Genomic DNA, 11,931 nt, shown 5'->3' with positions numbered 1-11,931 from the left:
CTGCCGCGTTCAGCTTGCAGTTCCACGAGCAAAGAGGGCTCGGTTGGGTGGACGAACTTTTTCTGCCAATGTGGTGGCACTCTGGAACATCCTGCCCCCAGCGCTTCAGCAGGCCCACTCCGAGCTCTGCTTTAAGCGGATGATGAAGACCTGGCTTTTCACCCAATCGCGCTAGGCGCTAATACTCTAGTCCTCATGGTCAAACCTGTTCTTTTTAGCACCGGGACACCTCCTTGTGAGGTAGCTGTTCGCGCTTTATAAAATGCCGTATTATTATTATTATTATTAAAGTCTTGGAAACCTCATTCGGAGATCATAACCCACTTATGGTTGTCTTACGACTAGGTCCCAGTCCCGTATATTTTAACCTTTGTGGAGCGAGAGACATCGCCCCCTCAGGAGATGGTTTGCGACTGAAATGGAGGGGAGTTGATAGCAGCGCCATATTAGAAACCGTGAAAAAGGATTACTCCCACCTGATAACTTCCTGCTCATTACCTGACGGGAACTGTTTAAGGGTAGTTACGGATTTTGTAAAACTATGTTCCGTAATAAAAACCTGCCTATCAGTTCCCGAATCCAAAAAAGAGAAGGTTCCTATGTGGTTTGATTGTGCCTATTCGGCAGCGAACAGGGCGCTGTGTAGAGTATTAACGGCAAAACCTAGATGCACCTCAGAGGTACAGTTAGCAAGGAAAATCTACAAAACCAAAATCAATGAGCGGAAAGCCATACTAGTAACTGAGCAGTGGGAGGAACTGGTAGGATGCGCAACCCAGAAGAATAGTGCCCTCTTTTGGTGTGCCGTCAGAAAAATGCGAGATATGGGTAAACCATTGAACACAATAAGCTGTACCATAACCAGCAGTGTTTGGGAGAACCATTTCTCTAAAGTATATGCCACCCCATCTGAGGACACAACAAGTTCTGTCCTCGGGGAACTGTGTTGCCTGGAGATTGGACTTCAGGAGGTAGAAATGGCTATTAGACAGAGCCTAGGAAATAAGGCCCCATGTCCGGATGGACTCCCAATCGATGTTGTTAAGTGGAGCCCAGATTTATGGGCACCAATTCTTCTTAACGTCTTTAATAGCCTGCCCCTAGTGCCAATGCCCAATACTTGGTCTACTAGCACTATCGTCCCAATATTTAAAAAGGGCGACAGAGCAGACCCGACTAATTATAGACCAATCTCGCTCTTAGAGAACACCCTAAAGATCCTGGGGCGAGTTCTCTATAACAGGGTGTTGGAGTGGACAGAAGACTGTGGTTGATTAGATCCCTGCCAGATGGGGTTCAGAAGTAGGGTGGGTACGGTTGAGCAGTGTTTGAATTTGAAATTAGTGATCGACAAGTACAATCTTGCCCGATCCTCCCCGATTTACCTCGCATTTATGGATCTCTTATCCGCATTTGACTTAGTCAACAGGGCTAAATTATGGCCCATCCTTCTGAATTATGGACTGGATGAAACCCTTGTAAATTTTTTGGTGTATCTCCACACCGACCTCAAAGCACAAGTTCGAATTGGGAAGGGTGGGGAAGTCTCCAGTGCAATTAAAGTAGGAAGTGGGGTCAGACAGGGGTGAGTTTTAGCACCCCTGCTTTTTATTATTTATATTAACGGACTAAGTAACTGTCTAAAACAGGTGACACCAGATGTTCCGATGATTAAGGGGCAACCATTACCGGTCCTCCTATATGCAGACGATGCGGTCCTTATGGGCCGCACGCCAAACGCATTACGTCTACTTGTTAAAACCTTTGTACAATATATGGAGGCCTTAGACTTGCGCGTGAATTAAAAAAAATCTTTTATTATGCCATGTGGCCCTGGGAAACGGAAGCTTAAAACCATACATGTAGGGACCGATAAGTTAGACTCTGTGAGCATGTTTCCATACCTGGGGATGGTTTTTGCTGCGAGCGGCTCGTGGAGTGGGCATTTGGCCCACACCACGGGCTAGCTCTCAAAAACCATCAACTCCATCCTGAGTCTGCCTTGTCCGAGGAAAACAGGTGCCACTACGGCTATTTTAAAGATTATTAGATTACAGTGCGTACCAGTTGTCACATACGGGGCAGAAGTTTGGGGCCTAGGAAAGTTTCCCAGCATTCAGAGAGAAGAAAACCGCTTCTGCAGAAAGGTTTTGGGTGCCCCAATCTAATCTTCTGAATGTATTTGTCATCAGGAACTAAATCTGCCCTATACATGTGATTTTATTAGGTCTAGACCAGTTCTATTCTGGCTTAGAATCTGGAAAAATAGCTCTGCTGCCCTAACTCAGGATATTATTAATGATTGTCTGAGTTGCGATAAAGGTCCAGCAATTCCCTGGCTCGCGGGAGTCCTTAAATCCCTGCATGCAGTGGGCAGGGGAGATCTTTTTTCTGATCCATCTAGAATAGTCCCCAAACACAACAGTGAGATAAAACAAGCACTATACGCACTTTATAACTCGGAAAGAATGGGAATTGAATTATTCAAATCAACAGTTGTGACCTATATAGGTAACATATTGAACAGGCAACCGTCCCCACTATATCTCACCCTGCCCATGACCAAATGGGAAAGATCGCTGTTGTTTCGCCTAAGGGCTGGCACGGTAAAAGTTTTATTATGTTTCCCATTGGGCTTTTATCAGTCATCACATCTTAAACCTTGCCCTTGTGATGGAAGGAGCACACAAAATGATCTGCATTTCCTATTCTTCTGTAAACTTGGTTTTTATTATCATATTTTAGAAAACGAAGATCCCTCTCTTTAGGGGATTCATATATAATGCTGCTTTCTTTGGACACTGATGAATTGGTCTTCCGCATGAGCACTTTTTTGACACTGACAATTCGCGCCAGGAAAATGATGGAAAACCCATGAAATTTGACATATGAAAGCTGTATAATTTAAAAGTTTTGATATTGTAAATTGCTTCACAAAGAGTTTATGGGACGATTGAAATGTATTCTGTGCTTTTATGAACTTTATGAAATTCGAATAAAGGTCTTTGAAATTGATAAACAAATGCACTTTATGAATTATGCTGTTACAGGATGAAATATCTTGTTTTTTTAGCTTTGTTTTATATTATTTTATTCCATTTGTATGTATTTATAATTCTGTCCTTTTATGGCAAGTTGCCGAAATAAAGATGACGAAACGAAATGAATCTAGAATGGATTCCTACTGCACCGGCGTACCCCCTATTCTGCTAGCAACGCCTGTCTTCAAATCTAAAAGTAGTTTCTGGCTTGCTTACGGTCAATTATGAAAGATATTTTGCCCTAAATCTGAGCGGACAGAAAAAAAAGACATTGACACTTCTTTAAATTTCTTCCCACTACATAGCAGCGGGTGACAAATACCACAGGAATAGAAAAGTTAATAATTATAGCAACTGACTGTATTCACCTAGAAACAAGAAACAAAGAATAAATGAAAAACCACAGAAGATCGGTGCACTATGTCCCTTTAATTAAATAAAAATAGGCAAAATACAGGAAAACAAAACATCTCCATCTTTGAAAGCCAAGTTATATAGTCGAGAGATGGACAAAAAAAGACACAAGTAAAGAGATTTTGGGCAAACTGAGGCCCCCTGCCTCTTGGAAGTCTCTAAAGTCTCCTATATAGGCCCTTACTCCTGTCACATATAGAAAGGGGGCTTGAAATCATGGGGCTTGCCTACAAATGTATTTGGGTGCACCATAGGAAACTGACATAGCCCCTTCCAGTCCCAAAAATAAAATTACAAAATCCGCTAGGAAGTGCTTCTTCTTTTAAGTGACGATAAATGTGCAGTTTTTTTTTTAAAAACACAGAGTCGTAACTACGGACTCTTCCATTACAAAAATGGTTGTAGACATCCGCCACAATCAGGCAAGGGGCCACAGCACTTAAATACTGCCCACTGGCCCCAAATGCCACCTCCTGGCTTCCCTTCATGAACGGGCCTGGGGTCAGTATCTGCTGCTCTACATTGGGCAAGCAGCCAAAGGTGATTACTCAAAAGGCCCAGAGGGCCCAAGACCCTGGCAGCTTCATTCTGTCCATGCTAAGCCAGTAAGTAGAACCACAACATGTTCTTGTGAACATCTGTAACATTTGTGTCTGAAACCAGGACTTTGAGGTACACAAGCAGTGAAATGGTGGACCATTATTCCATTCATTCAAGAGTCTAGCTAATTCCTGGTTTGGTGCGAATCAACAGCCAGTCTAGTCACAGCACAGCAGACTCGCGAGTAGATTCGCTGGTGATTTCTACGCTGCACCAAATGGCGGCCATCTTCATCAGGAGCTTTGAATAAACCGTTTTTGAGATAGATTCCACACGCAGTAAGTCACAGGGGGCCGCGAGGCATGGCCCAAGTGCCGGGATCTGAGAAACAATCCCTCGTTGGAGGTCTGATCTCTATTTTTTACCCACGTGTGATCGTTAATACCCAACAAGGAGGACTTGGAAGCAAGAAAGAATCAGAAAACTAAACAATGACTTTAAAGGGTCAGGAAAAGGATTTTTAAATTGAAACTCAAAATCCAGGCTTCTTCAGTCATCTTCAATGTAGGCCTTCAATAGCGCCTCCTGCTGGACTGGGTAAGATTTAAGAGAAAGAAGATCCTCCCCACAGGCTACAATCTCAACAGTGCCTCCTACAGGGACAGGTGAGTAATGATTTCCCAGAAAAGTTGCTGCTTCAGCAGTATTAACTAGAGTTTCCTCTGCAGGGGCAGGCTGGGGGCACAAAAAGATATCCCAGAATCCTTGGACCTTTACACTTAGGACACATGCCATTTGTACTCACAGCATACACTACAGACATCTTCCTTATTTCACAGCCGTTTCCCTTGTAGCATACACATGTTAGGGACTATAGGAAGTGCATGTCCCCACTCCCCCAATAGCCTGAATTCCTGCATTACCCGATACAGTGACTTTCTGGAACCATCTCAGCAGTTTACGCCTCAACTTTCATTGCTTTACTCTTGAATAGTGTCATGGTGGTGGTCTTAGATCTCCATTGAAAGATCGAGTGGAAGAGAGCGAGCAGGGAACCTGCCTATCTATACTACATAAAACAGCATGTAAGACCTATTAAGGCACAACAGAGGTCCACGCTGCAGTGAAGTGTTTTCAGTTCCATTCTCATTTTGGGTAAAAAGTCTTGTTAAAATGATCCTTCCCTTTCTGTATAAAAATAGGGTACTTGCAGTACACAGAACCATTCCGTAACAGCCGCTTGTTTGGTCCTAAACCTTTTGGATGGGCACCTCGTTAACAGCGGCCTTTTTGACGCGCTTCTTCATGCGGCTCCTTGCGTACACTCGCAGGAAGAGAGCAAGAAAGACCACGCCTATGCCCAGCCCACCTACCACGGTCACTGCATGGCCATAGATGAGACAAGACAGCAGGATAGCAAACGCCTGGCGCAGGGTCATGATGATGGTGAAGACCGCTGCCCCAAACTGGTTGATGGTGTAGAAGATGAAGAGCTGGCCACAGGCTGAGCAGACGGACAGGAGCATGGCGTGGAGCGCAAACTCGGAATGGCGCGCCATGAAGTGCACAGACTCCTGCAAGGCGCCCTGCTCCAGCAGAGAGCCCATGGTGAAGAGGCAGGAGAAGAGGTTGACGCCAAACATCATCTGCACGGACGACATCTTGTACTTGAACAAGGAGTCCTGCCAGTTGGACGTGAAGCTGTCGAAGACGATGTAGCCGGCTAGGATGACGACACCGGAGAAGGTAGTGACGGTGGATGGATGATGGTCTGTGCCGCTTGACAGAAGGAACATGCTGACTCCGGCGGAGATGAGCACGGCCGTGAAATACTCCCAGTACTCGTAGCTCTTGCGCGACACCAGCTTCCCCATCAGCATGACTGGGATCACCTTTGAGGCCTTGGCCAGCACCTGGGTGGGGAAGCTGATGAACTTGAGGGCCTCGTACTGGCACCAGCTGCTGAGGATGTTGGACAGCGAGGCGAAGGAATACTTGTACATGGGTGCCCCGTGGCGTGGCTGCTTCGTCATGGCACAGTAGAGGCCTGCCACCGTGAAGGCTAGGATTCGGTTCATGAAGACCAGGAACTGAGAGTCGCGGAACTTCTCTCCGGGGTTGGTGCCGGTGGCTCCATAGGATCTAGTCATCACTCGCTCCTGGAGAATTCCCCACGTCAGATAGGAGACCTGGAGAGACAAGAACAGGAAAGATTACTAGGGGGCTTCAGTTGCAGATGGGAGACACAGGACTTTACAGGAAGACAGACTTGTAATCTAGATCTGGTGAGAATAGGGCAGGGGGTGCTACAGGCACAAGGTGGTTAGGGGAGAGAGCCTCATCAGATATAAGACCAGGCAAGAAAAGGGCAAGCAAGATTACTAGGGGGCTTCGGTCGCAGGTGTTAAAACCAGAAAGTGAGGAGAAGGGAGATTAATGGGGACACGGATACAAGCTCTGTAGGGGGAGTTCATTGGAGCCCTGTGAGGGCAGAGCATGGTAAGGATTACGTGAGAGAGACGCAGACGCATTCCATAACACCACAAAAAAGTGATGGGTGGAAATGTTTCAGTCAAGAAGCACTGGAAAAGCCAATAGGTCTCGAGTTCAAACAGTCGGCTTTGCGACAGCCAGTGCATGTGGGTACTGATGTCAGAGAGTGGTGTCTTTCAGTGGGTGTATGTTTGTGTGATAATATCGAGGCACAAATGCGTCACTGCACATGCTTACTGAATAATGAAGGCACCATTTTGTTATTGTGTTTCTATTTTTATTACTGATCCAAGATGGGATATGCCACTTAGAGCAGTAAATAAAAAAAGTGATTTTAATTTCTGTAAAAACTGAGTTTGCGAAAGTAGAGAGGCCCTGCACCAAATCAAAGCTGTTGAGCCCTCCAAAAAAGAAAAAATAAGCATTTCAAGTACCATGAAAGATAAAGGAAGTAAGGAAGGAGCGGATAAGATGGAAAGCAAGGAGGAAAACAAACAAAAAAAAGTTGGGGGGTAGGGGGAAGAGAGCAACATTGTGCACGTAGGGTGGAGGACAGGTATTCATGAGGTTAAACATCACGCGAGGAAGAGAGCAAGTGTGGTAGAGAAGTAACACGTAGAGGAGTAACACTGAGCGCCGTTGAGTGGGTATTTGTGGGTGGGTGTAAGTAAAACACAAGGAAGAGCTGGAAATCAAACACTCTTAACAGACTTCTAAAGAAAAACAAAACAAGTAGATCAATAAAATGTGAGCAGTGAAATAATACAAGTCAGCCAATCAGAGCTATGCACTAGGGGTGGCAGAACCAGAAAAAGGAAAGCCACTAAACCAGAAGCAAGCAATGAGCGCCAAAGCTGACAAACGGCAAGCAATGAGCGGGCTCTAACCCATCTGTACGTTTTACGTATAGTCCGCAACAAGCTTTGGCCTACAGACTGGTAAAAGATGTATGGTAGGCGAGACAGAATACTCCAGCTGGGGAGGGGCCAAAACTGATTTGCATATGGTCATTTCACTGCCAACACGGCACAGAGCATTGGTATAGATTGGTTAAGGCATTAGTGATCAGGTTCTAAGAAGCAATACTGAAAGCTCAGCAGGCAAGAGAAGTGTTCAAGAACAGGTTACTACCCCTATCTAACTGCGGATTCCTCACTTTTTGAATATTTCCCAGGCATCAGGATGGATCTGGGAGTTTTTCCAGCAGTACCCAGTTCCAGCTGGTGGGTGGCGCTGTGCGGCTCGACACAGACGCTGTGCCGCTCAGCTAGCCCAGATATCCAGCTCTCCAGTGCGCTGATGTCCGTTGCTTTCAAAGCGGTCTGTGCCCCCAGACGGAGAGCCCTAGAACCAGATTGGTGGTGGCAGTGTGCCTATTCCAAGACGAGGGATCTTATTAACCCCTTCGCTGCGGGGTGTTTTCGCCTCGCTGTGCGGGGGCAGGGAGGCCGCGCGCGGTGCCGCTGTGCTTGTGACGAGCTCGGCTCGTCATGCGGCACAGTGCAGCTGCACTCATGACGAGCGGAGCTCGTCACAGCCACACCTGTTTTTCGAACGTTCAGCACAGCGGGGTAATTATCCCCGCGTGCAACGTTCCAACGGCCGTGACGAGCTCAGCTCGTCTTGAGTGCAGCTGCACTGTGCCTCATGACGAGCTCAGCTCGTCATGAGCATAGAAGAGGTTAAAGGATACAATTACATTCACAGAATGGGGACAATGGGAAAGTCGGTGAAGAATCTGCAGTTAGACCGAGTATGCACCAGAAAGATGGATACAGAAGGTAAGTGACATGCTCTTCTGGTAGAGACTTACAAACACAGATTCTACCCTTCGAACAGTTAGCAAAGCAGTACCTATTTGGAGATAGGTCTATGAATGGACTCAAACCAAAAGGTCCTGTAGGACGGAGCGGGCAAATGCCCCTCTTAGTGAACCTGACGGTCCAGACAGTAATGTTCGAGAGCATTTGGAGCGACACCCCCGTAGCTGCCGGGCAAATGTTCAGGACAGGAACTCTGCTTGCCAAAGAGTGGTAGAAGCTGGGGCCCTGGTGGAAAGAGCGCTCCTGAGGCTGCTCCTTGGACCGTGTGTAGCAGATCTTCATACAGTGCACGATCCAGTTGGAGATGGGTCGCGTCTGCACAGCCTTGCCTTATTTTGATCCAGTGAACCCATTAGAAGCGAATCCTCCACCCGTTTTTCTCTGGTTTGATTCATGTAAAAGCCCAGTCCTCTTCTTTTAGGGTCCAGGCGATGGAGTCTCTCCTCCTCCTTCAATTGCGTCACCGGCATGAAACGGCACCACAACTTTCAGCGTAAAGGATGGTCGTGTCCGCAGAACGCGGTCTGTCTGGGAAGGAGGTAGTGTACGGCAGATTGACACAGAGGGCTTGAAGCTCACTTGTATGCTGTGCCCATCTTATGGCGACGAGAAACACTGCCTTGAGAGCGAGGAGCCAAAAGGGACAGCTGTGAAGCAGCTCAAAGGAAGTACACATCAAATATGTGAAGATCAAGTTATAGTCTTACTTTGGCATGACAAATAGGAGATTGAGAGAGCAGATGTTGTAGGCTTTTGGGCATGGCCTTCGGGGATTATCCCCACATTTTTTTGCTTTTCTTATTCTCCTGGTCTTAGCCTATTCTCTGTTCGTGACCCGGGAACTGTACTGCAGTACCACACGGGTTAGGAGCGGGTCACTTGCACAATTGGGTTAAGTGTTGTCCCTGGGAGTGATCTATGAAAAGGTAATGAATATGCTACTTACCAGTATGCATCTGTTCTTGGCATGTAGGGCTGCTAACATTCATATCTATTGCATAGATCGCCGCCTAGTGTTGGGTCCGGATGATTGCACATTGTTGTCCTGGAAGAGTCTTCGAAGTATCACGAGATAGGTGGCTCCTCCCGTGGACTACAGTGCGCATGGGCATCGACTCCATCCCCAGATTGTTTTTAGCCATTGTGGCAGAGATGGAGTGAAAGAGTGTAAATGATGTCCATGCTAATGATTGAATGCAAGAGAGTGTCTGCAGCCTCTACAGGCGCCGGAGAGGAGGGCGGGCGATATGAATGTTAGCAGCCCTACATGCCAAGAACAGATGCATACTGGTAAGTAGCATATTCAGTTCGAGGCATGTGGGCTGCTAAATTCATATCTATTGCATAGAATACATAGCAGTCCCTCCATTAGCGGCGGCCGCCCGTGCCAGCTGCAGAAGTCTGAAAAAGTGTCTTGAGAACAGCCTGTCCTACAGCTGCTTGCTGCTTGGAATGCACATCCACACAGTAATGTTTGGTAAACGTGTGCGGTGTGGACCATGTGGCTGCTCTGCAAATGTCTTCCAAAGGAATGTTCCCCAGGAAAGCCATGGAGGCTCCCAACTTGCGTGTGGAGTGTGCTCTGGGGGGGACCGTTAAAGTACGTTTAGCTTTTTGATAACAAATCTTAATACATTTAACGATCCACCTGGCTATTCCTGCTTTGGAAATTGGGTTGCCTTTGTGCTGGGCTGAGAAGGCAACAAAAAGTTGCTGTGTCTTTCGAAATTGTTGTGTTCTGTCAATGTAGTACATTAACGCCCTTTTGACGTCCAACGTATGGAGCATTCTTTCCGCTACTGTGTTTGGGTTTGGAAAGAATGCGGGCAGTTCAATTGTTTGATTGACATGAAACTGTGACACCACCTTTGGAAGAAACTTGGGGTTAGTGCGGAGCACCACCCTGTTTGAATGAATTTGTATAAATGGCTCTTGTATTGTGAGCGCCTGTAGCTCACTAACACGTCTGAGAGATGTGATAGCAATGAGAAAAGCCACTTTCTATGTTAAGAACTGAATCTCACAGGAATGTAGAGGCTCAAAAGGTGGGCCCATCAGTCTAGTGAGAACCACATTGAGATTCCACACAGGAGCTGGTGGGGTCCTGGGAGGAATGACTCGTGTTAGTCCCTCCAGGAAGGATTTAATGGCAGGCACCCTGAAAACAGAGAGATGCTGCCTGTTCTGGAGATAAGCCGCTATGGCGGACAAGTGTATCCGAATGGAAGCGTAAGCTAGATTGCATTTGTAAAGATGTAACAAGTAACAGATGATGTTAGGAATGGATGCATCTAGCGGGTTGATGTGATGTTCTGTACAGTAAATGACAAAACGCTTCCATTTTGCAGCATAGCAAGCTCTAGTAGTGGGCTTCCGTGCCTCTCTGATGATGTCCATGCATTCTGGAGGCAAGTTAAGGTAGCCAAACTCTAAGACCTCAGGAGCCAGATCGCCAGATTGAGCTGTTGCGGATCTGGATGCTGAATATCGCCATGGTTCTGCGTTAAGAGCCTGGGTGCGAGATGCAGCCGTTGATGCGGTACCACGGAGAGTTCTAGAAACGTGGTGTACCATGGTTGGCGTGCCCACGTTGGAGCAACCAGGATGAGCGTCATCGAGTGTTGCTTTAGCTTTCGTGCCACCAGCGGAATGAGAGGTGCTGGGGGAAAAGCGTACACAAATCTGCTTGACCAGTTCATCCATATCGCATTGCCCTGCGATTGTGGGTGAGGGAACCTGGCGGCAAAGCTTTGGCATTTTGCGTTTTCCCTTGTGGCAAACAGGTCTATCTCTGGATGACCCCACTGCTGAAAGTACAGGCGGAGTACTGATGGATGTAACTCCCACTCGTGCATCTGGTGGCTGTACCTGCTGAGCAGGTCCGCCATCTGATTGTCCGTGCCCGGGAGGTGTTCCGCCATGAGGAAGATGTTCCTCTGAATGGCCCACTTCCACATGCTCTGAGCCAGATGAGACAGCTGTGGAGAGTGCGTACCTCCCAGCTTCTGGATGTAGTACATGGCTGTCATGTTGTCCGTCCGGATCAACACGACTTTGTTGCATAGATGTACCTTGAAGGACTTGAGTGCCATGAAGATTGCCATCAACTCTAGATAATTGATGTGCATCTTCTTTTGCTGTGTCGTCCACAGTCCCTGCACCGTGTAGTGGAGCACATGAGCTCCCCAACCCTGGAGAGATGCGTCCGACGTCAGGACAATCTGTGGCACAGGCTCTTGGAACGGTCGGCCCCTGCAAAGGTTGTGTGGATTCCACCAATGCAGAGAGTTGTATGCCCGACCGGTCACCAACACTAGGTCTTTCAACTGTCCATGAGCCTGATTCCACTGATGCGCCAAGCATTCTTGGAGTGGACGCATATGCAGTCTCGCGTGCGGGACTATGAAGATGCAGGAGGCCATCATGCCTATCAACTGCATGAACACCCTCGCTGGTAGGGAGTGTTGCGGTCTGAACCGCTGAATGAGCGACTGGATGCTGTCGATCCTCGCTGGGTTCGGCTGAGCTGTAGCAGTCAGCGTATTGATTGTCGCGCCCAGATACTGCCGCACATGGGCTGGCTGAAGGTGCGACTTTGGATAGTTTAACGAGAACCCCAG

General features: G+C 47.4%; 1 protein-coding gene across 1 annotated transcript in view; it reads right to left on the bottom strand.

Moving 5' to 3' along the window:
- Positions 1 to 3,450: 3,450 nt before the first annotated feature.
- Positions 3,451 to 11,931, bottom strand: part of SLC35B2 (solute carrier family 35 member B2) — a 178,717-nt gene continuing 170,236 nt past the window's right edge. Inside the window, exon 4 of the mRNA XM_078647302.1 lies at positions 3,451 to 6,184. Within this exon, the coding sequence (XP_078503428.1) occupies positions 5,246 to 6,184 (939 nt within the window). The 3' untranslated portion in view covers positions 3,451 to 5,245. The remainder of the gene's footprint in view (positions 6,185 to 11,931) is intronic.

Source organism: Lissotriton helveticus, chromosome 6 (genome assembly GCF_964261635.1).
Source record: "Lissotriton helveticus chromosome 6, aLisHel1.1, whole genome shotgun sequence".
NCBI classification, from domain to species: domain Eukaryota; kingdom Metazoa; phylum Chordata; class Amphibia; order Caudata; family Salamandridae; genus Lissotriton; species Lissotriton helveticus.
Note: the sequence above shows the minus strand (reverse complement) of the source record. Positions and strands in the feature narration are given on the sequence as shown.